At 41.8% G+C, this 27,694-nt stretch overlaps 1 protein-coding gene across 3 annotated transcripts in view; it reads left to right on the top strand.

Annotated features, from left to right (window-relative positions):
- Nucleotides 1-27,694, top strand: part of NCOR1 (nuclear receptor corepressor 1) — a gene marked incomplete at both ends in the record, with an annotated part of 127,711 nt that overhangs the window by 58,189 nt on the left and 41,828 nt on the right. For 2 of the 3 annotated variants that reach the window (XM_080714198.1, XM_080714200.1), the window contains 6 exons: nt 1,635-1,774; nt 7,639-7,765; nt 12,404-12,959; nt 17,984-18,113; nt 20,830-21,025; nt 26,123-26,283. In XM_080714198.1, coding sequence (XP_080570324.1) covers nt 1,635-1,774; nt 7,639-7,765; nt 12,404-12,959; nt 17,984-18,113; nt 20,830-21,025; nt 26,123-26,283 — 1,310 coding nt within the window. The remainder of the gene's footprint in view (nt 1-1,634; nt 1,775-7,638; nt 7,766-12,403; nt 12,960-17,983; nt 18,114-20,829; nt 21,026-26,122; nt 26,284-27,694) is intronic. The other variant, XM_080714199.1, reaches the window with a different exon arrangement.

Below are 27,694 nucleotides of genomic sequence, written 5' to 3'. Positions count from 1 at the left end.
CTGTTATTGTTGTTTTTAAAGGATAATTAGTAATGAATGAGATGGAACTAATTTTTTAATTTAAAGTTTCTTCCAAGAAGGTAAATAGTTTTTGAAGCAAATGTAAGAGTTCTTTTTGCTGGGTCAAATGATATACATCTGTAATCCCAGTATTTGAGACAGCAGGATCGCAGGTTTGAGTCCTAACTTAGTGAAACCCCATTTCCAAATAAATAAAATAGGACTGGAGATGTGGCTCCGAGGTAGAACACCCCTGGGATCAAGCCCCAGTAACATCCCCACAGAGAGTTCTTTTTATGGCGTGGTACCTAATGTATCCCTAATGTGCCTTAAAATAGGCATTTTTGAGAGATTTATGATTCTTTATAGTTCCGGCTTAGGTATCATTTGGTTAAGTAAAGTAGGTATTAGTTATATCACAAAGTAATCTTTTTCATGGAGAGATACCTATATATCACTTCTCTGGTCACCATTTTTAAATTCTTATTTATATATTAGGCAAGGTTTGGTAGTAATCTTCCAGTTTTTATTATTAAGAGATCTACTTGCAATTTGCCTTAAAAAATTCACTTGTAAATTGTTAAGTTTGTACTAGGACTATGTTCATATTCTTTTTTCATATATATGTGGTTATAAAATTGGTATAGGTTCCTATGATACATTCTAATAAGAGGATATTTCTGTTTGTTTGTTTGTTTATTTATTTATTTATTTATTTATTTATTTATTTATTTATTGTGGTACTAGGGATGGAATCCAGAGGCATTCTACCTTCAAGCTATACCACCTAGCTTGATTTTTATTCTTTCAATTTTGAGACAGGGACTTACTAAATTGCAGAGTACCTCACTAAATTGTTGAGGCTGACTGCATTTTCCCCCCCTGCATGTGTGTGGTATTGGGGGTGAAACCCAGTGTCTTTTCTACCTCTGAGCTGTACTCCCAGACCTGTTTTATTCTTTATTTGGAAACAGGGTCTCACTGAATTGCTGAGAGCCTCACTCAGTAGCTGAGGCTGGCTTTGAACCTGTGTTATCCTCCTGTCTCAGCCTTCCAAGCGCTGGGATTACAAGTGTGCGTCACCGTGCCCACCTTGACTGCAAACCTTTTATCCACCTCTCTCAGCCTCCCAAGTACTGAGATTACAAGCATGCATACCATGCCCTGCTAGGATATTTTTAAACTAGTTTTTTTTTTTTATGGTATTGATTGTGAATTGATTGTTAATTAATGTTAGTTATAAGTCAATTTCTATACCTAAGACTTTGTGTTATCATTTATACCTGATTAACTCATTGATCTTTAGGATCTAGAAGTACCTAACTGCTTAGTTTGTAAGTGTCTGAGCTATTGCTCTGGGTCCAACATTGTCCTGGCCCTGTTGGAGACGCATAGCAAAGATAGAAGATTTGGCCCTTTCATTAATGAGCATTTATATGTGTGGGGGGCACAGAGCTATAGATGAGTTTTGTGTTAGTATTTCATTAAGTATTAAAATATATTAATAAATACTTGAAAATATACTTTTAGCATTGGTGATTGTGAATACAATAATTGAGTTATTTTTTATTTTGTTTCTCTTGTTTAATCTGATGTCTGTTCAATTAATGCATGGATATGCTTTTAAAATACAGGCCTAGTAGAACATGGTCGTAACTGGGCAGCAATTGCCAAAATGGTGGGAACTAAAAGTGAAGCACAGTGTAAAAACTTCTATTTTAACTACAAAAGACGGCACAATCTCGACAACCTCTTGCAACAGCATAAACAGAAAGTGAGTGTAACAGAGTGCTAACTCTTTACTTCTCTTTCTTTTACTAACAGTGCTTTTGAGCTTCAGAGATTGGTTTGGAAGAAATTTTCCTGTATTTTATATTGTTATTAATGCATTTGCTTATAAGTGGTATGCTAATTTCTTGATTCAGGCTGGCTATTTTCTTTTTTTACTGCCCAAATTTCAAAATTTCTATATGTAATGGTGGGAATTCAGTATTTTTGAATTATTATTGATTGGATTTGAAAATTTGAGCATTTTGGTGTTTTAATTGAAGACTAGGTTGAGTTTGATCATGTCAAATATGTTGATTTGATTGGTTTGTTTGTTTGTTTGTTTGTTTGTTTATTGCGGGTCTGGGGATGGAAACCAGGGGCATTTGACCTCCGAGCTACACCCCCTGTCCTATTTTTTATTCTTTATTTTGAAACCGGGTCTCACTGAGTTGCAGAGGGCCTCACTAAGTAGCTGAGGCTGTCCGCGAACCGTATTCCTTCAGGTCTCAGCCTCCCGAATGCTGGGATTACAAGCGTGTGCCACCACGCCCGGCTGGTTGGTATATTTAAAAAAGGTTTTCGAGGCCAGGCGTGGTGGCACATGCTGTAATCCCAGTATTCGGGAGGTAAAGGTTGGAGGATTGCAGTTCGCGGACAGCCTCAGCTATTTAGCAAGGCCCTTCGCAACTCAGTGAGACTCTGTTTCAAAAAATAAAGTAGGTTGAGCATGGTGGTGCATGCTTGTAATCCCAGCATTTGGGAGGCTGAGAGAGGAGGATTACTGTTCACTGACAGCCTCAGCTACTTAGTGAGGCTTTTTGCAACTCAGTGAGACCCTGTTTCAAAATAAAAGAATAAAAAATAGGGCTGGGGCTGTAGCACGGAGGTAGAATGCCCATGGGTTCCATACCCAGTCCACAAAATGAATGAATGCATGCATGCATGCATGCATGAATGAATGAATGAATGAATGAATGAATAAAATAGGACTGGCAGTATAGCTCAGAGGCACGATGGCCCTCAGTTCCATCCCTGGTACCACCAAAAAAAAAAAAAAAAAGACTATAGGTCTGTTGAAAATTCAGTATAGTAGTTTTTAAAGTTTATAGAGCTTTTTGAGAGTTTTGATAAAAGATATTAAGATGTTACTTTTTTTTTATCCATGGTATTGACATTTGTTTTTGCATTGATGATATCAACGCAGTGGTAGGAAAAACTGCTGGTGCCTTAGCCGCAAAAGCACCAGTACACACTGTGTTCTTGATCTCCAAGCATTTGCAGGCTTTAAAAAAAAGTTCTGGTTTCAGGAGTATGGACGTGGCTCAGTGGTGGAGCAGTTGCCTTGCATGGGTGAGCCCTCAGTTTGATCTCGAGCATCGCACATAAAACGTCAAATTCCACTTAAAATGTCCTTGTTGAAGCCACATTCATGGCTCTGACCTGACCTGTCCCAGCAGACTTTCTGCTCTCTGTGATGCAGTGGGAAGCGTGCACACAGCCCTTCTTTCCCCACGTGCGACGGTTCTCAGGGAAAGAGCTTCTGCAGCTGTTTGAGTTCCTGGCTAATCCAGCTGCCCTTGTTTTTATGGGATATAACTTTTAATTGAAAGAATGTCAAACCGTGATTTTTCAGAGTTGATATTTGGCCAACTTTTTTGACAATAAGTGAGTAAATCTGTTTTTCAAAGAAAACAACTGATAATATTCGTTGCCTTGTTTGTTTGATTTTGAGGTACTGGGGATTGAACCCAGGGGCATTCTACCTCTGAGCTACACCTGCAGCCGTTTTTTATTCTTTATTTTGAAACAGAGTCTCATTAAGATGCAGAAAGCCTAGCTAAATATCTAAGGCTGGCCATGATCTTCCTTTCTCAGCCTCCCAAGTGTTGGGATTACAAGTGTGTGCCACCACGCCTGACCCATTGACATTTTTAAATTTCACAAACTTGCAAGCAAAAACGAGAATTTTAGAAAACATATCTGCCCCATGTGCTTTTGCTGGCTTTCTGTTACTGTAGGGAAAATCTGGCGTTACTCGAGAAAAGTGATTTACTTTGGCTCTCAGTTTTAGTTTTTGGGGTGTTAGTCTCTTGCTCTATGGTCTGTGATGAGGCAGCGTACCATGGCAGGAGCGGTGGTAGAGGAAGTCCATTCCACCTGTTCACCTGATGCCTGGGACGGAGAAGCCCCTGGCTCCCAGTAGCCCCTCTGAGGGCATGCTCAGTGACCTGAACTCTTTTACTAGGACCAACCTCTTACAGGTCCCACCCCGTCCAAGTAGTACTGTGCTCTTGGCCCAAACCTTAAGCACTTGCACCCCATAATTAATGTCTTCCCCTTACAGACTTTTCCGATGAAATCAATAGTACTATTAGCACATTTGATTATTTGGAAATGAAATGTATCCAGATTTGAAAAAAATCTGACTCAGTTTTTGTCTGTGTGGTGTTATGGGTTGAACTCATGGCCTTGTTTCTGCATGCCAGGCAAGCTCTCTATTAGTGAGCTGTATCCTAGGCCTCTCAGTATTTTTCAAGTGACCAATTTGTGTAGATGCCATTCATTGCAAAAATTTCATAAAAAATGTTTTTAAGCTGAACGTGGTGGCACACTTGTAATCCCAGTACTTGTGAGGCTGAGACAGGAGGATTGCAGGTCGCGGCTAACCTCAGCTACTTAGTGAGGCCCTCAGCAACTTAGTGAGACCCTGTTTCAAAATAAAGAATAGGGCTGGGAGTGTATCTCAGCAGTAGAATGGCCCTAGTAACACACCACACACACACACACACACACACACACACACACACACACACACACACAGTTTTCAAGCCGGGTGTGGTATCGCATGCCAATAGTTCCTGTACTTGGAAAGTTGAGACAGCATCATAGGTTCAGAGCCAGCCTCAGCAATTTAGGGAGGCCCTCAGTAACTTAGCAAGACCTCTTTTTCTTTTTTTTTTTTCCTTTTGGTCATACTGGGAGTGGAACCCTAGGGCTTTTCTACTTCTGGGCTATACTCCCAGAGCTATTTTATATGTTATTTGGAAACAGGGTCTCACTAAGTTGCTGAGAGCCTCACTAAGTAGCTGAGGCTGGCTGCGAACCTGTGCAATCCTCCTGTCTCAGCCTCCCAAGTGCGGGGATTACAAGCATGCGCCACCACACCCAGCTGACCTTGTTTTCAAAAATAAAAAATAGGGCTGGGCCATAGCCAGAGGTAGAATGTCCCTGGGTTCCATCCCCAATGCCACCAAAAAAAAAAAGTTTTTTTAATATACCATAAAAATATACCATAAAAAGTTTTAATATACCATAAAAAGTTTTTTTTAATATACCATAGGGAAATAAGATTAACATATATATATATTGTGTGAGTGCTGGAGGTGGAACCCAGGGCTTACCTACCTCCGGGCTATACTCCCAGACCTATTTTTTTTTAATATTTTATTTAGAAACAGGGTCTCACTAAGTTGCTGATAGCCTCACTAAGTAGCTGAGGCTGGTTTCGAACCTGTGCAATTCTCCTGTCTCAGCTCTGGTATTTACAAGCCTGCGCCACCATGTCCAGCTCAGATTAATAAATTTTAATATAGGAAAATTTATAGGAAAAATTTATAGGAAAAATTTATTTAATATGCTTTCATATTTTAACTAACCTTTATTCAACTGCCTATTGAATTTTGGTATAGTATCAAAAAATAATATTTACAACGAACCTTTACAAAGTGACCACTTGCTGAGTTTTTATGGAAAATCAATAGATAATGCCCACATTTATTTGAAAAGTTTTACTAAAGATTTTGTAGTACTGGGGATGGAACTCAAGGGTATCCTACCTCCAAGTTATACCCCCAAGCCCTATTTTTTTTTTTCCCTGAATTTGATACAGTGTCTCACTGAGTTCCAGTGGGCCTCACTAAGTAACTGAGGCTGGCCTTGAACTGTGATCCTCCTGTCTCAGCCTCCCAAATTCTGGAATTACATGCATGTGCCACCACACGCTTAATACATTGTCCTCTCTATGAGGAGTCCTGCTGGGAGTGGCTTAGCTGAAGTAAGGTGAAGTGTAGGTTCTGTGAGAGATTGAGAACAGAGGCACCAAGACCAGGACCACCGGAACCAGGGCTCTGCAAGCACAAGAGACTTTTTTCTTTTTTTGGTGGTACTGCGGTTTCTGGAAGCCCTATCTACCTCCGGGCTATAGTCCCAGACCTATTTTTACATATTTATTTCGAACTTGCGCAATCCTCCTGTCTCTGCCTCCCAAGCGCAGGGATTACAAGCGTGCGCCACCACGCCCGGCTGCACAAGAGACTAAGTATTGTACATAGCCACATGAGATTATAAAAAGAAGTAGCAAGCCAGGCGTGGTGGCACCACATATAATCCCAATATTTGGGAGGCCAAGACAACAAATGATTTTACATAAACACTAGCTGGAAGAATGGAATATTTCTATTTAAATAACAAAAAAGGAATTTGTTCTCCTTAATAGGGAATTACTGAATAAATTAATTTTCATTAATAGGGAATTCTATAATAACACCAATGATTTGTTGCATAATTATTAATGCTAGCAAAGGAAATTTATTGCAACTTTAATAATAATAATAATACCTCAATTTGGAAATTACTTAAGTGCCTCAAAAGTGCAGAATTTTAATTATATATCGAGAATACTATTCTTCTGAAATCACCAATAATTATGAAGAATTTATAACAGAAATATAAGCAATTCATAGCTATACTAGGTTAAAAAAGTAGTATATGAAATTATATAGGTCTATCCAGGACATGCTTTTACATACACATATGCACGCATGCATGTGTACACACACACACACACACACACACACACACACACACGCACAGAGTTATAGTCAAGCCTAATGAAACATACCTGTAATCCTAGTACTTGGAAGGCTGAGATAAGAGGATTACAGGTTCATGGCCAGTCTCAGCAATTTAGCGAGGTTCTCAGCAACTTAGTGAGATCACATTTCAAAATAAAAATTAACATGGGGTGAGGTCTACCTTAGAATTCCCCTGAGTTCATTTCCTAATAAAACAAGAAGTTATATACATGTATATGTATCTAAAATTCTAACAGGAAATTGTCAGTATATTAGAATTTTCATCTTTGGGATTATGAGCTTTTTTTTTTTTTTTTTTTTTTTTTTTGGTGGTACTGGGGTTCCTGGAAGCCCTTCTACCTCAGGGCTACACTCCCAGACCTATTTTTACATTTTTATTTGGAAACAGGGTCTCCTAAGCCAGCGCGCGCGGCGGGCTTCAAACCTGTGCGACCCTCCTGTCTCTGCCTCCCAAGCGCGGGGATTACAAGCGTGCGCCACCACGCCCGGCTGAGCATTTATTTTTTAAAATGTGATTTCTAGCTTCTTCATTTTAAAACATAGGTTATTTTTATTCAAAAAGATGTTATTTGCCAGGTGTGGTGGCGCACACTTATAATCTCCTGCTTGGGAGGCGGAGATAGGAGGATCATGCAGGTTCGAAGCCAGCCTCACTGGGTTAAGAGACCCTGTTTCCAAATAAAATATAAAATAGGTCTGGGAATGTATCCCGTAGGTAGAACCCAATACCACCCCCCAAAAAAGGTGTTATTTCAATTAGAAAGATGCATTATGTGGAACAGGAGAGGCACATGGAGATTTGTAGTTCCAAGAACCATCCAGCTGTGACTTTTCCTGAAGGTCGCCCTCAGTGCGATGGTCAGTGGTTGCCCAGGTATTTGCCTTCTTGACCAGGATGTGTCTGTCAGTGTTCTGATACATTAATTCAGAAATGAAAAGGTTTAATTTTTTCTTCTTAGTTATTTAAATAACGTAATATTGTTTATTTCTTTAGACTTCACGAAAACCTCGGGAAGAACGTGATGTGTCTCAATGTGAAAGTGTCGCTTCCACTGTTTCTGCTCAGGAGGATGAGGATATCGAAGCCTCCAACGAAGAAGAAAATCCAGAAGACAGTGAAGGTATCACAAAATCTTAAATTTGGTATGACCTTTATCCCAAATATGGCATTTTTAGCTTAGTCATTTGTATGAGGATTGCATTATTGAAATAGTATATCATTGTTTTCATTGCAAAGTCTTTAAACGTGAACATAGTGTATTTATTTATTTGATCAGCAAATACTTACTTACTGTAGCACTTACGATGGACCAGAAGATCCTGATGGTGACAATCCTGCTTCAGCACTGAAGTGTCAGTGTCAGGGAAATATCTGTGCCTGCCACCGCCCAGTGTACTCTTCAACTGCTGCCATCAGTTACACTTCTTTCTTTTATTGTCTTGAGGTTGATTTGTTTTTAATTTTTCAAAGATTTACACACATCATGTTTATGCTTTTATGTCACAAAAATTAATGACCCCGGAAGCCCTAGTAGAACACTTAAATAAAAATTTCTTCTGTCACTCAAACAAATCGGTGACAACTTCTTCCAAAAGTAAGTATTTTCATGAGTGTTTGCTAAAGGAAAAAAAGACACATAATTGTTTTTTATTTAGAATATTAACATTGAATGAATCATAAATTGACTGCTTCTGGTATAGGGATTCTTGTGATGCATTTTAATAGCTGCTTATATATTACATATTGAACATATTCATGTTTTTTATATGCCCATCTAATTTGTTTTTATTTTGTTGTTCTTTTTTGTGGTACTGAGGATGGAACCTTTCTTCGGGCTATACTCCCAGACCTATCAGATCTAATTTTATATTTTTTGTTTGGAAACAGGGTCTCTTAAACCAGCGAGGCTGGCTTTGAACCTGAGTGATCCTCCTGTCTCCGCCTCACAAGGGCGGGGATCACAAGGGTGTGCCTCCACGCCCAGCTTGTTATTGATTTTAATTATTAGACCTTAAACTTTGTGTTTAACTCAGCTGCTTTTGCTTTGTATCCTCCTGTATTTTATAAAGTTTAGGACACTCTCTACTACCCTGTTTTAGAAATATTAGATTTGGGTTTTTTCCCCCCATATGGGTTATTGTTATTGTCTTTTAAACTTGAAATTTGTCTTGAAATAGGGTTTGGCTTTGAATAATAAGTAAACTTTTTCTGTGAGTTTCTTGGGAAAATGAAGTAACAGATACAAGCATAAAGAGAATATTGGAGCTGGGCGAAGTGGCACACACTTGTAACCCCAGTACATAGGAGGCTGAGACAGGAGGATCACTGGTTCTTGGCCAGCCTCAGCTCTTTAATGTGGCCGTCCACAACTTAGTGAGACCTTGTTTCAAAATAAAAATACAAAAAAAAAAAAGAAAAAAAAAAAAAAAGGGCTATGGGTGTAGCTCGGTAGTAAAATGAACAAAACAAAACAACCTCAAAAAAAAAAAAAAAGAGAAAAAAAGAAAATATTGAGAGCAAGCTCACTATGGATAGTATAAAATTTTTACAATTTGGTGCGTTGATGAAACTTCTAGAGGTCACCAGTTTTTTCTTTAAATATATGTGCTGTCATTGTATCTGGTAGCTAGTAATTCTCTGGGATTATAAAAATAAATGAAACTTGTACAGTAGTCCCCCCTATTAATGGTTTCGGTTATCTGCAGTCACCCAGTCTAAAAATAATAAGTGGAAAATTTAATATTTTGAGCAATACCACATTCACATGACTTTTAGTACAGTATGTTGGTCTATTTGTTCTAGTCTCACTATACCTAATTGATACACATTAAGATATGATTGTGTAGGAGAAACTTAGTAAGTGTAGGGTCCGTCCTCTCTATGGTTTTGGATATCCACTGGGAATCTCAAAATTCTCCTCAGATGAGAGGGGACTGCTGTATTCATCTCCTTGGGCAGCCACAGAGGAATACTGTAGTTTGGGTGGCTGAAGTAAAAGCTGTTTTGCTGTCAATGAGAACTGTTCCTGGTGTGGATAGCAGCGGCCTCCTCCATGTGTCTTTGCGTGGCCTCGCCTGCAGTGTGCATTCTCGTGTCCCCCGTTGGCAGCCCTGCCGATTAGAGCTCACTCTTGGCCTCATTAAGCCTCTCTTACCTTTCTCCAGCTACAGTTCCACAGGGGGCTAGGGCTCCAACATAAGGATTGGGGAACGGGACACAGTTCAGTTCATAGAAAAGTTCAAATCAATACATTTGTTAATTTTAGAATGAAAGCCTGCCCATGGATAAAAAAAAAAATAGGGCTGGGGGTGTAGCTCAGAGGTAGAATGCCCCAGGGTTCAATCTCTCACATCACAAAAAGAAAAAAAAGTAATTTCTGGTACTCAGTTTTTGAGAACTAGCTGGCCTATCCATGGGCATGGTATCACACGCTTTTAATCCCAGCATTTGGAGGCTGAGACAGAAGGACCATGGTTCATGGACAGCCTCAGCTACTTAGTGAGACCCTTTGCAACTCAAGTGAGACCCTGTTTCAAAATAAGGATTAAAAAATAGGGCTGGGGATGTCACTTGGAGGTAGAATGCCCCTGAGTTCCATCCCCATTACCACTCCAAAAAAAAACAAAAAAAACCCAAACTTCCATTTAGAGTTATTTTCTCTACAAAGTCAGATAGGGCCCATGTTTTTCTTCCAGATAAAGAGCCTGTTCTGACAGAATTTTTTTAGTAAATGAATCATCCTTTACCCAGTGATTTAAAATACCATTTAAGGCCGGGCGTGGTGGCGCATGCCTGTAATCCCCGCGCTTGGGAGGCAGAGACAGGAGGATCGCGCAGGTTCGAGGCCAACCGTGCGCGCTGGCTTAGGAGACCCTGTTTCCAAATGAAAATGTAAAAATAGGTCTGGGAGTGTAGCCCGGAGGTAGAAGGGCTTCCAGGAACCCCAGTACCACCAAAAAAAAAAAACATTTAATTTCCCAAACACATTAACAACTATTTCTGGATAGTGCCCTTATTTTGGTGGTACTGTGAGATCAACTCAGGACATTGTACTACTGGCAATGCTCCCAGCCCTTTTAATTTTTGAATTTGAGACAGTCTTGCTAAGTTGGTGAGGCTAGCCTCAAACCTGTGATCCTCCCGAAGTACTAGTTTACTAGTATTCGTTCATCTAGTTTCAAAAGTTTTTCTTACCATTTGGATTCTCATGGAAATGTACTTATATACTATATAAATTTTTAGGGAGTACATTATCTATTTTAAGAAAATAATTTATAAAATTAGAACTTCAAGCCAGGCATGGTGGCTCACACTTGTAATCCTAGCATTCGGGAGGCTGAGACTGGAGGATCGCAGTTCACAGACAGCCTCAGCTACTTAGCCAGGCCCTCTGCAACTCAGTGAGACCCTCTTTCAAAAACTAAAAGTAAAAAAAGGGCTGGGGTGTAGCTTGGAGGTATAATGCCTCTGGTTTCCATCTCTAGTACTGCAAAAAAAGAAAAAAAAAGAGAAAAAAAGAGGAAGAAAGAAAGAATGAAAACAATAGCTTCAGCAATCATCTCTGTATGCCATTTATAAAAGTGGTAAATTGGGAGTAGCCCCAGGATCCAAGAATAGATTTGGGAAGGATTTGGTAAACTTAAGGCCACTGCACAGTCGCGCGTTCAGCTTACATTTCAGCCAGCACTTGAGTCTGACATGTCACTGAATGCTGATCAGAATATATATTGCCGCTGCTCTTAGAGCATTGATAACCTAGTAGAAGAAACCACCAGGAATCAGGTTATTGTGAAGACATGTTATAAGAGCTCTAGCAGCACAATTTAAATTAGTTAAGGAAGCTATAGAGTACTTTTAGGTATGTGACACTGAGCTAATATCTAAAGAAAGAGGAGGTAAAAAAACCTTTCAGTAAGGATTCGCGGCATGCAAAGATTCATGGGACATTCAGAAAACTTAAAGGCTATCGGGAGTACAGATCTGGGTGTGTGGCGAGGCTTAGAGCCTGACAGGCCCACTGGGCAGGCCTTTATAGGCCATGTTGGCAATTTTGGAACTTTATACTAAGAGTAATGGTTTATTTAAAACTTGAGACATAATTCCAGCAACTTAATAGGCTAAGACAGAATCACAGATTCAAAGCCAGCCTGGGAAACTTAGACCCTGTTTCTAAATAAAAAAAGGCTAGGTACTTAGCTCAGCGATGGAGTGCCCCTGGATTCAATCCCTAGTACAAGTAAGAGAAAAAAGTACAATATTCATAGTGCTCATTTCCTTTGTTAGTTACATGTTGGTAATATGTTGGTTATAGAAATTATTGCAATTTTACCCATCTCATTTTATTGTTTTAAAGTGGTTCCCAGAAAGACTAAGTTTACAGGTGTGCTCTGCATTGTATTCCCATTGGATGGTGTTATTTTAGAGTGTCAGGTCTATTGAGTAAAAAGAAATGCATAGGAAGCACCACATTTATCTGAGTGGTTATTCTTTAGTTTTATAGCTCTGTCTCCCTTATTTTTCTAATTTCAAAAGTTATTTATAGACATTAAAGGTATTTTTTGCTTTCCATTTGAGAAGGTTAAGACAATTTGATCTTTCACTTTGACAGATAACTGTAGCCTTCCCAGTGGCTGTAAATACTTGGATGAGGTCATCACGGGAGTGTATTCATCCTAAACACTCACTTTCACGCATGGTTTCTGTCGCCACCTGAAACCTGTTCATTATCAGATTTTTATGCTGTATCATTATCTTTAAGGTGCTGAAAATAGTTCTGATACAGAAAGTGCTCCTTCTCCTTCACCAGTTGAAGCTGTCAAGCCCAGCGAAGACAGCAGTGCAAATGCTGCTTCTCGAGGCAACGCCGAGCCCGTGGCCGCCGAGCCCGAGTCTGCCGCCGCCCCCACCCCCGGCGCCTCTCCCTCCCCAGCAGCTGCAAGCACAAAGCCAGCCGAAGGCGACAGCGTGGAGGCCCAGGTGAACGACAGCATGGGTGTCGGGACTGCAGAGCCAATGGACGTAGACCAGCAGGAGCAAGGCGCCCAAGCGGGTTCTGTCCTCGATCCCCCGACCGCCACCACCGCAGACTCTGTGGATGTTGAAATGAGGGTGCCTGAAAACAGCGCATCCCCAGGTGAAGGTGACATCACAGAGAGAGACTCAGAGCGAGCCAGCGAGAAGACAGAGCCTAGGGAGGAGGATTTGGCGGGGACGCAGCCGATCAGCGCCCTGAGGCCGGAGCCCCAGTCAGACAACGACTCAAGTGCCACGTGCAGCGCGGACGAGGACGTGGACGGAGAGCCCGAGCGGCAGAGGTGAGGGGACCCCTCCCAGCACTGGCGAGTCACAGGTGTCACTGCGGGTGTGATATTGGGCTTTGATGCTTGCTATTACTCTGTTACAACAACCAGGAACATTTACAAGATTTTTTAAAAATGAAGCATTAGAAATTTCTTTTTTATCTGTCTTTTTATATGTATCCTGTGATAGCAGAAAAAAGGCATCTTAGCCAGTGTAGTTGTGAATGAAACCACAAGTCTCTGGTGCCTGGAATTGGTAGCAGTGGCTGCTGGCAGAGTTAGGTGGGGGTATCATGACACGGAGGTCTCTGAGCTGGATGGCGTGAGGCCCACCTGGTAAATAAAAGAAGGTGCTGCAGCTGGGCGTGGTGGCACACGCTTGTAATTCCGGTGCTTGGGAGGTGGAGACAGGAGGATCACACAGGTTCAAAGCCAACCTCAGCTGGCTTAAGAGACCCTGTTTCCAAATGAAATATAAAATAGGTCTGGGAGTGTAGCCCAGATGTAGAAGGCTGGGTTCCATCCCCAGTGGCCCCCCCCACCCCCCCCACACACACACAAATGATGCTGCAAGGAGAAGTCTATTGAGTATTCTGAAAATAGGTTAGGGAGCGTAATTTAAATACAAGTAGGTAATAAATGTAATGACCAACCATTTTTTGACATCAGTTAAAATTTTAGATTATTCATAATTTAAAGTGGCAAATATAATACAAATTAATTTATAAATGTTTTAGTCAATAAGGGTAAATTAATAATATAAAAATGTATAGGTGGGCGTGGTGGTGCATGCTTGTAATCCCAGCATTCAGGAGGCTGAGAAAAGAGGATCGCGATTCGCAGACAGCCTCAGCTACTTAGGTCCTCTGCAATTCAGTAAGAACCTGTTTAAAAATAAAGAATAAAAATAGGGCTGGAGGGCTCGGAGGTAGAATGCCCTTGGGTTCCATCCCCAGTTCTGCACACACACACACAAAAATGTATAGATATTTAAGGTTTTTGTAAGTTACAGTAAAAAGACATAGAATAGTTACTTTATTTTTATTTATTTGGTAGTGGGGACTAAACCTCAGGGGCATTCTACCTCTGAACTACACCTCCAGCCCTTTAAAAGAAAAAACAAAAAAAACAAAAAACAGTTGTCACTGATTTTTGGAGGGCCTCACTAAATAGCTAAGGCTGTCTACAAGCCTGTGATCTTTTTGGCTCAGCCTCCCAATTACTGGGACTACAAGGGTGTGCAATCACACCCAGCCTTCAGCCCTGGTGTTTTGGTTTTTTTTTTTGTTTTTTTTTTTATTTTTGAAATAGGGTCTCATTAAGTTTCCAAGGCTAGTCTTAAACCAGTGATCCTTCTGTCTCAGTCTTTCAAGTAATGGAATTGGAAGCATGCACCACCATGCCCAGCTTAGATTTTATTCTAATGGTCCCAAACTTTTTTATTTATTTATTTATTTATTGTTATGCTGGGGATTGGGACAGTCTGTAAACCCCCAGATTTTTTTTTTTTGGGTGGTACTGGGGTTCCTGGAAGCCCTTCTACCTCTGGGCTACACTCCCAGACCTATTTTTACATTTTTATTTGGAAACAGGGTCTCCTAAGCCAGTGTGCGCGGCTGGCTTCGAACCTGTGCGATCCTCCTGTCTCTGCCTCCCAAGCGCGGGGATTACAAGCGTGCGCCACCACGCCCGGCTTTTGTATTTTATTTTGAAATAGGATCCTGCTAAGTTGCTGAAAGCCTCACTTAATTGCTAAATTCTGAGGCTGGCTTTGAACCTGCAGTACTCCTGTCTCAGCCTCCCTAGTACTGGGATTACAGGTATGGACCACTGTGCCTAATAGTCCAAGTCTGTAACTGGAGTAAACAAATGGATTCAAGCTGTGTGATCTTTGTTGTTGTTTTTGATGGTAGTAAAGGATTGAACCCAGGGGCATTCTACCTCCAAGCTACTCCCCTAATCCTATACCCTATTTTTTATTTTTTATTTTTTTATTTTCTTTTCTTTTCAGTACTGGGGATGGAATCCAGTGGCATTCTACTCGTGAGGTACACCCCCAGCCTTAGTTTTTATTCTCTATTTTGAAACAGGGTCTCACTGAGTCGTAAAGAGCTTCATTAAATAGCTGAGGCTGTTCGCGAACCACGATACTCCTGTCTCAGTCTCCCAAATGCCTAGCAAGACCCTGTTTCAAAATAAAAATAGGGCTAAAGGTGTAGCTTGGAGGTAGAATACCCCTGCGTTCAATCCCCAGTGCCAGAAGGAAGGAAAGACTCTTGCTAAGTTGCTCAGTGTCTTCCTATGTTACTGTGCTGCAGTTGACAACGAACCTGCAGCCCTCTTCTCTCGGCTTCCCAAGTACTGTGAGTAGCCATCTTTTGTGTGTGTGTATGTGGTACTAGCCATTGAACCTAGTATTCTACCTCCAAGCTAAACCTCCATCCCTTTTTTATTTTTTTGTTTTGAAACAGAGTCTCAACTATGTTGCCAAATCTCACTAAGTTGCTGAGGCTGGTCTCCTACCTGTGATCCTCCTGTGTCAGCCTCCCAAGTACTGGCATTATAGGCATGTGGCACCACACCCTGCTTGGGGGCAGCAATCTTAAAAGTGAGCATTTAAGCTGGGCATGGCAGCACGTGCCTGTACTCCTAGTACTTGGGAAAATCGTAGGTTTGAGGCCAACCCCAGCAACTTAGCAAAATCTTGTTTCAGAACAAAAAGGGCTGGCTTGGTGTGGTGGTACACACCTGTCATCCTAGTGCTTGGCAGGCTGAGACAGGAGGATCAAGGCCAGAAAAAACCGGCAGCAACTTAGCGAGACCCTTTATTTTATTTTATATTATTTTTGTGGAACTGAGGGTGGAACCCAGGGGCTTTCTACCTCTGGCTACACCCACAGACCTATTTTATGTTTTAATTGGAAACAGATCTTACTAAGATGCTGAGAGCCTCACTCAGTAGCTGAGGCTGGCTTCAAACCTGTGCGATCCTCCTGTCTCAGCCTCTCAAGTACTGGGATTACAAGCATGTGCCACCACACCCGGCTTTTTTTTTTTTTTTTTTTGTGGTACAGATGCTGGAACCCAGGGGATTTTCTACCTCCAGTCTATACTCCCAGACTTTATTTGGAAACAGGGTCTAAGTTGCTGAGAGCCTCACTCAGTAGCTGAGGCTGGCTTCAAACCTGTGCGATCCTCCTGTCTCAGCCTCCCAAGCGCTGGGATTACAACTGTGCGTCACCACATCTAGCTTCATATCTGGCTATTTTTTTTTTTTCCCCAGTTCTGGGGATGGAACCTAGGGGCATTCTACCTCCAAGCTACACCCCTAGCCCTATTTTTTTTTTTTTTTTTTTGAAACCGGGTCTCACTGAGTTGTAGTGGGCCTCACTATGTAACTGAGGCTGTCCATGAACCATAATCCTCCAATCTCAGCCTCCCAAATGCTGGGATTACAAGCATGCACCACCATGCCTGGCTTACACTTGCCTTTTTTTTTTTTTTTTTTTTTTTGGTGGTACTGGGGTTCCTGGAAACCTTTCTACCTCCTGGCTACACTCCCAGACCTATTTTATTTGGAAACAGGGTCTCTTAAGGTAGTGTGGCTGGCTTCGAACCTGCGTGATCCTCCTGTCTCCACCTCCCAAGTGCAGAGATTACAAGCATGCGCTACCACGCCCAGCTAACACCTGGCTATTTTTAAAAAATAAAAAAATGATCTGGCATGGTGGCACACACTTGTAATCTTAGCATTCGGGAGGCTGAGACCAGAGGATCAAGCTTCACGGACAGCCTCAGCTACTTAGTGAGGCCCTTTGTAACTTAGTGAGACCCTATTTCAAAATAAAGAATAAAAAATAGAGCAGGAGTATAGATCGGAGGTCGAATGCCCCTGGGTTACATCCTCTAGACCAGAAAAATCAATCAGTCAATCGAACTTGGGGGTTAGCATGAAGGTAGACTGCTCCTAGATTCAAACTCCAGTATTCCTCCCTCCCCCCAAAATAGTATGCATCCTTTGAGACAAACCAGATAGTAGTCTTGAGAGTCAATTTCGTTATAGGGCTGGTGATGTACCCTATGATAGAGCCCTTGCCTAGCATGTGCAAGGCCCTGGTTTCAATCCCAGAAACAGTGTAGCATGTGGCCTGCAAAGCCGCCAGCTGGGAACGCTGGCTCTGTGGTTTCTTTCCATTTCTCACCAAGAGCTAGACGTTAGGAATTGTCGGTGAAATTCTCAATTTTAAATCATCAGTACTTTACACCCGTGATTCTAGCATCTTATCATGTTTGAATGCTGTGGGTAAGTTAGGACCTAATGTTTTTTGAATGACTTTTATTCAGACTCTTGTTAGATGTAGATAATTAAATTCAGATAAATTTTAACCTGTAAATCAATATTAGATGTCTTTTTTTTTTTTTTTTTGTGGTACTGGGAATTGAACCCAGGGGCATTTTACTTCCAAGTTACACCCCCAGGCCAGTTTTCTATTTTTTATTTTGAAACAGGGACTCACTAAGCTGCAGAGGGCCTTATAAGAAGCTGAGGATGGCTACAAATCTGTGATCCCCCTGTCTCAGCCTCCCAAGTATGAGGATTGCAAGCATGCACCCAGCAATATTAATTTCTTTACCTGGAAAATTAGCATTATAGGTTTATTTTCTCTTAGTGCTCAAACATGTATGTATTTATGTATGTATGCATGTGTGTATAAGCTTTTATGTGTGTGTGGTGCTTGTACCTTGGGCATGTTCGGCAAGTGCCCTACCACTTTATTTCATCCCCCAGTGCTTATTAGGTTAAATGTAATAGATATATGCGTGTATAAATACATACTAACTTAAGCTTGTTTTGTTTTCTTCTTAGTCATTTTTGGTATCGAGTATCTTACCCAGGGTGTTGCATATGCAGGGCAAGCACTTTACCAGTGAACTGCATTTAGCCCTATGCATACTATCTTAGGAGTTATGGCAATTGTATGTTTAAAGTCATAAATGAAAATATATTCACTCAATCTTTTTTTAATTGCCAATTGTAGAATGTTTCCTATGGACACGAAGCCGTCCTTGCTAAACCCTACTGGGTCTATACTAGTCTCATCCCCCATAAAACCAAATCCACTGGATCTGCCACAGCTTCAGCATCGAGCAGCCGTGATCCCACCAATGGTAAGTTTTCAGTGTAGGAAAAGTAAAGTTGAAATTCAAAGACATTTATAGACATGTTTCTCCTCTCCTTTTACCTGTCTCTTTTTGGGATTGAACTCAAGGGTGCCGATTTACTGGTGAGCTACATTCCCAGCCTTTTTTATTTTGAAACAGGATCTCCCTGTTTCTTCTCAGTTTCCCAGGCCGGCTATAAACTTGTGATCCTCCTGCCTAGCTGGAATTATAGGCATGCACCACAATGCCTGGCATGTTTTTGGTGTGGAAAAAAAAAATGGTTAAAAACATATTAAGATGAGATTTACCATCTTAAACAATGTTAAGTGTACAGTTCAGTAGCCTTAAGTATCTTCATATTGTTGGGAAGGAACGACAACTGCACTTTGCCCAGCCAGCTCCTAACTCTGCCTGGCTACTGGCCAAAGCCATTCTACTTCCCTTTGATGAGGTATCAGTGAACTTGTTTTACCATAACACTTTTTTTTTTTTTTTTTGGTGCGGTACTGGGGATGGAACCCAGGGACATTCTACTTCCAAACTACACCCTCAGCCCTATTTTTTATTCTTTATTTTGAAGCAGGGTCTCACTGAGTTGCGGAGGTCCTCATTAAGTAGGCTGTCTGTGAACTGCGATCCTCCTGTCTCAGCTTCCCGAATGCTGGGATTATAAGTGTGCTCCACCACTCTTGGCACCATAACACCTCTGATACGAACTGTGTGAACCATTTCCTCATACCAGCCAGGTTCCCAATTCACAGACACCAACTGGGTATCTTAGAGTTACATACCTAATACTCTCCAGAGTTAGTGTCTGACACTGCAGGTCAAAGGACCTAGATTCCAGCTATGCAAGTATTTCTCTCCAACTGGGCAGGTGTTTCCTTGACCTTTTGTCAGATTTGTTAATTTACTGGAGTGTCTCACAGAGCTTCAGAAAGCACTTTATCTATGATTACTGGTTTATTATAAAGGATTCAACTCAGGCACAAAGGGAAGAAATGCACAGAGCAGGTGTGTGGGAAGGGAATGGAACTTCGGTGCTCTCCTGGACACCTTCCCTACACCTCCATATGTGTCCCACCTGCACACTCCAGGCCCTGTCATTTAGGGTTATTATGGAGGTTTCATTGTGCAGGCATGACTGGGAACATCCCAAGCTATTGATAACTAGCCACTGATTGTGTGACCCTCCAGCCTGACTCCCTCCCCAGAGCTTGGAGGAAGGGCGAGAGGCGCTGGGTGGAACTGAACATTCAGCTCTTTAACCTTCCCTTGGTCTATTGAGCTCTAGCTGCTTCTTAATTAGAAGTCTACAGACTGCACATAGCAAATCATATTTGGGTTGATTCAAATAGTTCCTTTGGCTTTATGATAGAAGGAACAAAGCCATGTTTATGTGTAAGGCATGAAAGTATGTGTTTTGCGCTCACACTTACAGTAGGAGAAAGTCCACGAGAGTCTTCACATACAGGTTCTGAAAGTTAGCCCTCTGGGGCTTCTAGCAGCTGTGTGCAGTTTGTGGTGTATTCACCATGCACTGTACTGGGGCCATTTAGTATTGTGTTTTGTCTTCATGAGTGGGAGATAAAAAACAAACAAGCAAAAAGGGCAGACTACTTGAAGAAGCAGAGCAGGAGGGCTCACTTGTGGATGGTTGGGGACCATCCTTCTACCCTAAAGAGAACTGAAATGTTACTGAGCTGGTTGTAAAGGGGAGGAGATTGATTAGTCAAGGATGACTGCCAGCTTCAAGCTGAGGCAGCTAAGGTCCCTCCCCATCCCTGTCCTTCCTTCTGTGCTGAGGGATGAACCCAGGGGCATTCTACCTCTATTTTATTTATTTTTTTAAAATAGGGTCTCACTAAGTTGCTGACTTTCTTGTTAAATTGCCAAGGTTGGCCTCGAACCTGTGATCCTCCTATCTCAGCCTCCCAAGTACTCTGGAGAAAGGAAAAGCATTGGGTTTAGAAAAATTGAAAGTTCCTTTTCAGATAGAAGGTCTAAGCTGCTCTGAGATACTCATCTGGTCTCACAGGCTTTGAGGAGGTCCGAGGTAGACAGGCTTATATTACATAAGAGTATGGAACTTGGAGGAAACGTCTTAGAAATGGAAAATTCAAATCACTGCCTTATGGATGGCATGTAAGTCCACAGGAATGGATGTGATTGCTTGGTGAGAGACAGACACGGGATGGGACCCAGAGCCAGGCCCCAAGAGACTGGCCATCAGGAGTTAGAACCAAGGAAAGGCTTTTCATTTCTGATTTTGATTTGTCTTAATCAGCTTTTATGACTTATGCTATGTTCACTTATAAAAGTAACTAGAAAACTTTGTAGGCATTTCTTTTTTTTTTTTTTTTTTTCAATACTGGGGTGAAACCAAGGGGCATTGTACCTCTGAGCTATACCCTCAGCCCTATTTTTTATTCCTTATTTTTTTGAAACAGGATCTCACTGAGTTGCAAAGGGCCTCACTATGTGGCTGAGGCTGTCCACAAACCCTGATTCTCCTGTCTCAGCCTCCCAAATGCTGCACCACCACACCCGGCAGGCATTATTCTTGAAGATTGCTTTGATTAATATATGGTTAAGTCACTTGCACCAGTAATATGAAAGAATTTGACAGTGGTATGTGTGACATGTGTTACCTTGCTTGTACCAGATGGTAATTATGCGACAGTGCTCTCTGGTGTATTTAGGTTTGGTGTTCTTCCCACAGGTTTCCTGCACCCCCTGTAACATACCCATTGGAACCCCCGTGAGTGGCTACGCCCTCTACCAGCGGCACATTAAGGCCATGCACGAGTCTGCGCTCCTGGAGGAGCAGCGGCAACGCCAGGAGCAGATAGACTTGGATTGCAGGCGTTCTGCGAGTCCCTGTGGCACTTCTGAGAGCCCACACAGAGAGTGGGAAGGTAGGTCATAGAGCTGGGCTGCAGAGAGTTGTTGTGGGGAGCAAAGCTGAACCTCAAAGTTGAGTCCTTTGCACCTTCTCAGTCATAAGCAATTTTGGTCCATAACAGCTGTCCCCTGACTGATACGATTCCATTAAATATTTCTGATTATTAAAGAATGGCAGTACTTTTTTTTTTTTTTTTTTTTTTGTGGTACTGGGGTTCCTGGAAGCCCTTCTACCTCCGGGCTACACTCCCAGACCTATTTTTACATTTTTATTTGGAAACAGGGTCTCCTAAGCCAGCGCGCTCGGCTGGCTTCGAACCTGCGCGATCCTCCTGTCTCTGCCTCCCAAGTGCGGGGATTACAAGCGTGCGCCACCACGCCCGGCGATTTTTTTTTTTTTTTTTTTTTTTTACGGTACTGGGGATAGAACCCAGGGGCATAGTACCTCCGAGCTTTACCCCCCAGCCCTATTTTTTTTTTTTAATTCTTTTATCTTGAAGCAGTGTCTCACTGAGTTGCAAAGGGCCTCACTAAGTAGCTGAGGCAGGCCACAAACTGCGATCCTCCTGTCTCAGACTTCCAAGCTGGGATTATAAGCGTGCGCCACAATGCCCGGCTGGCAGTAACATTTTTAATAGGGTTCTAGTTATTGTGAAATTTCTAGATTTATCTTCCTACTTGAAGACCATATAAACACTATGCTTTATTTTTCATTCATGTGAATTTTCATAACTTCACTGGGGACTTGAAAACTGTCCCCAGACCTCGAAGCAAATCACCTACAACAATTTAAGATTGTAATTCTGTGACATGATGGAGACAACTTCATGTAGTGGATGGAGCCAGTCAGACCCTGGCGAGGTCTGCACCCTGCTGCAGCCAGTTACTTGACCTTCCTCAGCTTTAGTTCTCTCATCAGCAGAGTGAGGATAATGCTGTCCACTTACTTTGCTGGGGTTCTAGAGTTTAGCATGAGTGCACTCTGCAGCGTGATATAGTGCAGGGCTCCGCATGACTTGTGTACAGGATAGTATGTTAGATACTAGTTGGCATACTAGTGTATGCTCAGTGTAATAGGAGACATGGAGTTGCCTGTTACCATTGCTGGACCACGGGTGTCTTTCTGTCCATCCATCCTTCCTTCCTTCTTTCGATGGAACCCAGGGGCATTCAACCTGCGAACTACACCCCCTGCCCTATTTTTATTTTTTATTTTGAAACAGGGTCTCACAGAGTTGCGAAGGGCCTCACTAAGGAGCTGATGCTGGGCATGGTGGCACAGACTTGTAATCCCAACATTTGGGAGGCTGAAACCAGAGGATCAAGGTTTGTGGACAGCTGAGCTACTTAGCAAGGCCCTTTGCAACTCAGTGAGACACTGTTTCAAATATAAAAAGACTGGGGGAAAAAGAGGCTGAGGATGTAGCTCCGAGGTACTGTACCCCTGGGTTTCATCCCCAGTACCAGGGGAAAAAAAATTCTATAAAACTTTCCTCATTTGTAGAAAAGCATTAAACTTTAGAGAATAATTGTTTTCACTTTCCAGTAACATTGATAGGAGTTGACACTGCTTTATGCTTTTTTCACAATGATAAAACTCAAATTCATGCATTTAGAAGTAGAGTCAGAATTAGATTTCTAATGCAAGTGTAATGAAGTCTATCCAATCAAAAGAGTTCATGCCTCTCTGTAATTGAATCTAGTGTATTTTGTGTTTACATTTTTTCTACCTCTCAGTACATACTGATTTAAATATCTGTGGTTAGAACCATCTAATTCTCTATCAGTAAAAAATAAATAAATAGCCAGGTGTGGTGGGCACACGCTTGTAATCCCAGTACTTGGGAGGCTGAGATAAGAGGGTTTACTGCCTCTTCTCTCAGGGTTTGCTGCCGCATTAAATGAGGCCCTCCACAATTCAGTGAGACCCTGTTTCAAAATAAAGAATTAAAAAATAAGGCTGGGATTTAGCTCAGAGGTAGAATGCCTGAGTTCAGTCCCCAGTCCTGCCAAGAAAAAAAAGAAGAGGAAAAAGAAAAGTTTGTTAGAGCAAGACATGGTGGTACACGCCTGTAATCCCAGAACCTGAAAGGCTGGACAGGAGAATTAGAGGTTTGAGGTCAGCCTCAGAAACCTAGTGAGACCTTATTTCTTTCTTCTGTCTTTTCCTTCCTTCCTGTCTTCCTCTCTTTCTTTTGTTTCTGTGTGTTGGAGATTGATCACAGAGGCATTCTACTTCTGAACTACCACTCAGCTCTATTTTTATTTTATTTTATTTTTTTGAACTAGGGTCTCTATAAGTTGATGAGAGTTTCACTGCTTACTGAGGCTGGCCTCCAACTTGGGATCCTACCATCTCAGTCTCCCAAGTACTGGAATTATAGGTGTAGGCCACCATGTCTGGCTTAATAGCAGTAAGTACTTTCTTTTTTTTTTTTTTTTTTTTTTTGTGGTACTGGGGATAGAATCCAGGGACATTCTACCTCCCAGCTACACCCCCAGCCCTATTTTTATTCTTATTTTTGAAACAGGGTCTCACTAAGTAGCTGAGGCTGTCCTTGAACCGTGATCCTCCGGTCTCAGCCGGAGATTACTGAGACCGGCAATTGCTGGGATTACGAGCATGCGCCAACAAGACCAGCCAAGATATTTATATTAAGAACTACTGTTATTAACGCCCAGCGAGGTTTCACACACTTGTAATCCCAGCATTCAAGAGGCTGAGACCAGAGGATTATGTTTCACGGACAGCCTCAGCTACTTAGCGAGGCCATATGCAACTCAGTGAGACCCTGTTTGAACAATAAAAAGACTAAAAAAAATAAATAAGGCTGACGGTGTAGGTTGGAGGTACAATGCCCCTGGGCTCCATCCCCAGTACTGCAAGAAAAGGAAAATATATAATGTTAATATGTATGTATGTATGTATGTATGTATGTATGTATGTATGTATTAAGGTCATTATAACTCTCTGGCATACCTTTTAAATGTTTAAAGTTTGTATGTATACTTTATGTGAAATACCATACTTTTATTGGTATTATTGCACTTAGAATCAGGAATTTTGGATTAGCTTCATTTGTATCTTTTGCAGAAGGCTTCTTCTGTTGCGTGTGCGTGTGCGTGTGCGTGTGTGTGTGTGTGTGTGTGTGTGTGTTTACTGTGGATTGAGCCCGGGGCATTCTACCTCTGACCTACACCCCCAGCTCTGTCTGTCTTACTTGATATTTCTTAAGTAAGCTTCTCTGACTATTAAGCAGTGAGCATCACTGGTCTAATTAGAAAAGCTGAAATTTTGCTAGTGCTGAACTCAAAATCAGGCTGGGATGTAATTCACAGAATCATCGGATGATTTGATGTTTGCCTGTCATGATTTTATTCCATGTTGTAACACTTGATTCTTCTTAGGAGGAAAGAGGAAATTCTTTGTCTTTTAAAGGGGAAGTTTATAATTGAATTTTTTGAGGATTTTATTATGTAATAGTGTGTACACAGAGTAGATACAGAGCTGAGCGTGGTGGCACAAGGTTGGAATCCCAGTACTTGAGAGCCTGAGACAGGAGGGTCGCAGGTTTGTGCCCAGACTCAGCTACTGAGTGAGGCCCTCTGCAATTAGTGAGACCCTGTTTCAAAATAAAAGATAAGGCTGGGGGTGTATCTCAGTATATGCCCCAGTACCACAAAAAAAAGAAAGAGAGAAAGGAAAAAAAGAAAAGAAGGAAAGAAAGAAAGGGAAAAGGAAAAAAAAATCCATAGCAGATATAGAGGATTTCCTAAGTCTCTGTTGGTGGACTTTCCCCCAGGAATTTTAGACCTTGTTTTAGTGTATAGCTGGATCTGCCCCTGGATGGTGTGGGCTTGGTCCTTTCACACTTTCTATTTTAATTTGGGGTTCTTCCCTTATTTTGATAACTTTAACTTTCATAGGAAAATCAGTCGCCTATATGCCTTATGCTGAGGTCAAACGTGCTCTAGAACAGGAAGCACAGATGCACAGTACCGCAGGAAGGTCAGCCTCACCGTGTAGGCTCTCTCCAAGAGAAGTCAGTAAAGCTGCTCCACAGCCCGATAGGAGTGCAGCACGCTATAGTGTCCCGCCAGGTAAATATTGCCCCTTGCACAGTGGCTGCTGGCCATCTACCCACAGGTGTGCAGTATGGGTGGTTTAATCTTGTGAATGAACTGCTCTTCTAGGACATGTCCTTGCTATCTCAAAATGACCTTATCTCTTTGCATTTCATTATCAATTGTATTCAGTTCAGATTCACTGGGCCCCTGGGAAATTTGTGTTCGCATATTTCTACTGTGATATCTACTGGCTTCTCTTCCTAGAGTGCGTGCACTTGTAAAACTCTTGGGACTTTTTGTCCCTCAGAAATTTCAGCATGCTGTGAAAGTCAGTAAATACCTCTGAAGTTATGCATACACCCACAGCATGTGTGCAGGTCATTGGCCAGGTCTACGCACTCGAGCAGGGTCAGCAGCCATTCCTCAGAACCTCTTTCCCTCTCACCTCCATCCTGAGGTCCAAAGAGTGATGGAGAGAGAGAGATAAAATTATTGAAGATTGACGTTTGCCTCTGCTGAGCAGAAATAGTTGTAGTGTATATCAGCTTGAAAGTTCTGGTCTAAGCCGGCGTGGTGGTGCACGCTTGTGATTCCCAGCATTCGGGAGGCTGAGACAGGAGGATTGCGGTTCATGGACAGCCTCAGCTACTTAGTGAGGCACTTTGCAACGTAGTGAGACCCTGCTTCAAAAATAAAGAATCAAAAATAGGGCTGGAGGGTGTAGCTCAGAGGTAGAATGCCCCTGGGTTCCATCTCCAGTACCACAAAAAAAATTAAAAAAGAAAGAAAAGCAAGCAAGCAAGCTCTGGTCTGAAAGGGAATTGAACACTTCATCCTCAAAAATACCATTGGAGACTTGAATGTGTTGTGTATACAGGGTTAAGTGATACTTTTTTTTGAGACAGAAGTCATCCTTGGCCTCATCTCACATTTTTGATTTAGGTTGTGATTTAAATTTCAGGAATGACTAAGTTTGGTAGTCTTTGCCAAACTAGGAAATGGGACTATTTTAAATTGTGTGTGTGTGTTTTTTTCTTTAAAAGTCCTCCAGCCTGCTCCACATCAAGTGATAACTAATCTCCCTGAAGGGGTTCGGCTTCCAACAACTCGACCAACCAGGCCACCTCCTCCTCTTATCCCTTCATCCAAAACCACAGTGGCTTCAGAAAAACCATCTTTTATAATGGGAGGCTCCATCTCACAGGTAAAACGCTGTTTCTTCGTGGCAGATTTCCTATTGAATGTTGCTTTGGTAAAACTTTTCTCTCTTACGCTAATTTGTTAGCATACTAATAAATAATAATAGCAATAGATAATCAGAATATGAAACTTCAGAGGCAAGGACAAGAAACTGCAGCATTTGCTAATATTGTACTGTACGTAGGAACTTTGAGTTATGTTACCAGATTGAGTGGTCGTGGTATACTACCTGGTTTAATTTACCAAACACATGTAACTATTTAGTCTCATACATAGATCCCCAAACTTACTGGCTTACCACATTCTTTTCAGGTAAAAAAAAATACTCAGTGCACCTGAGGTGCTTCTGTTACCCCCCCCTATTTTTATTCAATGCCCCTCATTTGTAACTGAGGCTACTACTGTTCCCCCGCCCCCAGGATTGGTCCAGCATCCTCCTGGATCTGGGGCCAGTCACAGACTTAGGAAATCTATGACTTAATGATTTAATATAAATTAAATTCAAATTCATTTTCATGCAGTAGGATAGATTTTTTCTTTTTTCCTTTCCTTTTTTCTTAGCAGTACTTGGGATTGAACCCAGAGGCATTCTACTACCTCAGAGCTACATCCCCAGCTCACCTTCTTTTTTTTGGGGGGGAGGGTACCAGGAATGGAACCCTGGGTGGTCATTGTACTTCCAAGCTACACCCGCAACCCTGTTATTTTTAGGTGTTTTTTTTTTTTTTTTTTTTTTTTTTTTTTGGTAGGGTTTTTTTTCTTTTTTCTTTTTGCGGTACCAGGGATGGAACCCAGGGGCATTTGACCTCTGAGCCTGACCCCCCCGCCCCAGCCCAACTTTTTTATTCTTTATTTTAAAACAGGGTCTCACTGAATTGCAAAGGGCCCCACTAAGTAGCTGAGGCTGGTTATGAACCTGGATCCTCCTGTCTCAGCCTCCTGAATGCTGGGATTACAAGTGTGCGCCACCACGCCCTGCTTTTTTTTTTTTTTTTAAGTTTTTTTTTAGTTTTTTAGTTTTTGAAACAGGGTCTTACCGCATTGTGAAGGGCCTTGCTAAGTAGCTGAGACTGTCCCTCTGGTCTCCACCTCCCAAATGCTGGGATTACAAGGAAGTGGAACCCAGGGGCATTTGACCTTCAAACTACACCTCCTACCCCCACCCTTTTTTTTTTTTTTTTTTTTTTGGTGGTACTGGGGGTAGAACCCAGAGGCTTTCTACCTCCGGGCTATACTCCCAAACCTTTTTTATATTTTATTTGGAAACAGGGTCTCACTAAGTTGCTGAGAGCCTCACTAAGTAGCTGAGGCTGGCTTCGAACCTGTGCGATCCTCCTGTCTCAGCCTCCCAAGCGCGGGGATTACAAGCGTACGCCTCCACGCCCGGCTTGTTTTTTATTTTTTATTTTGAAACA

Source organism: Muscardinus avellanarius (genome assembly GCF_963383645.1).
Source record: "Muscardinus avellanarius genome assembly, chromosome: 16".
Lineage (NCBI taxonomy): Eukaryota > Metazoa > Chordata > Mammalia > Rodentia > Gliridae > Muscardinus > Muscardinus avellanarius.
Note: the sequence above shows the minus strand (reverse complement) of the source record. Positions and strands in the feature narration are given on the sequence as shown.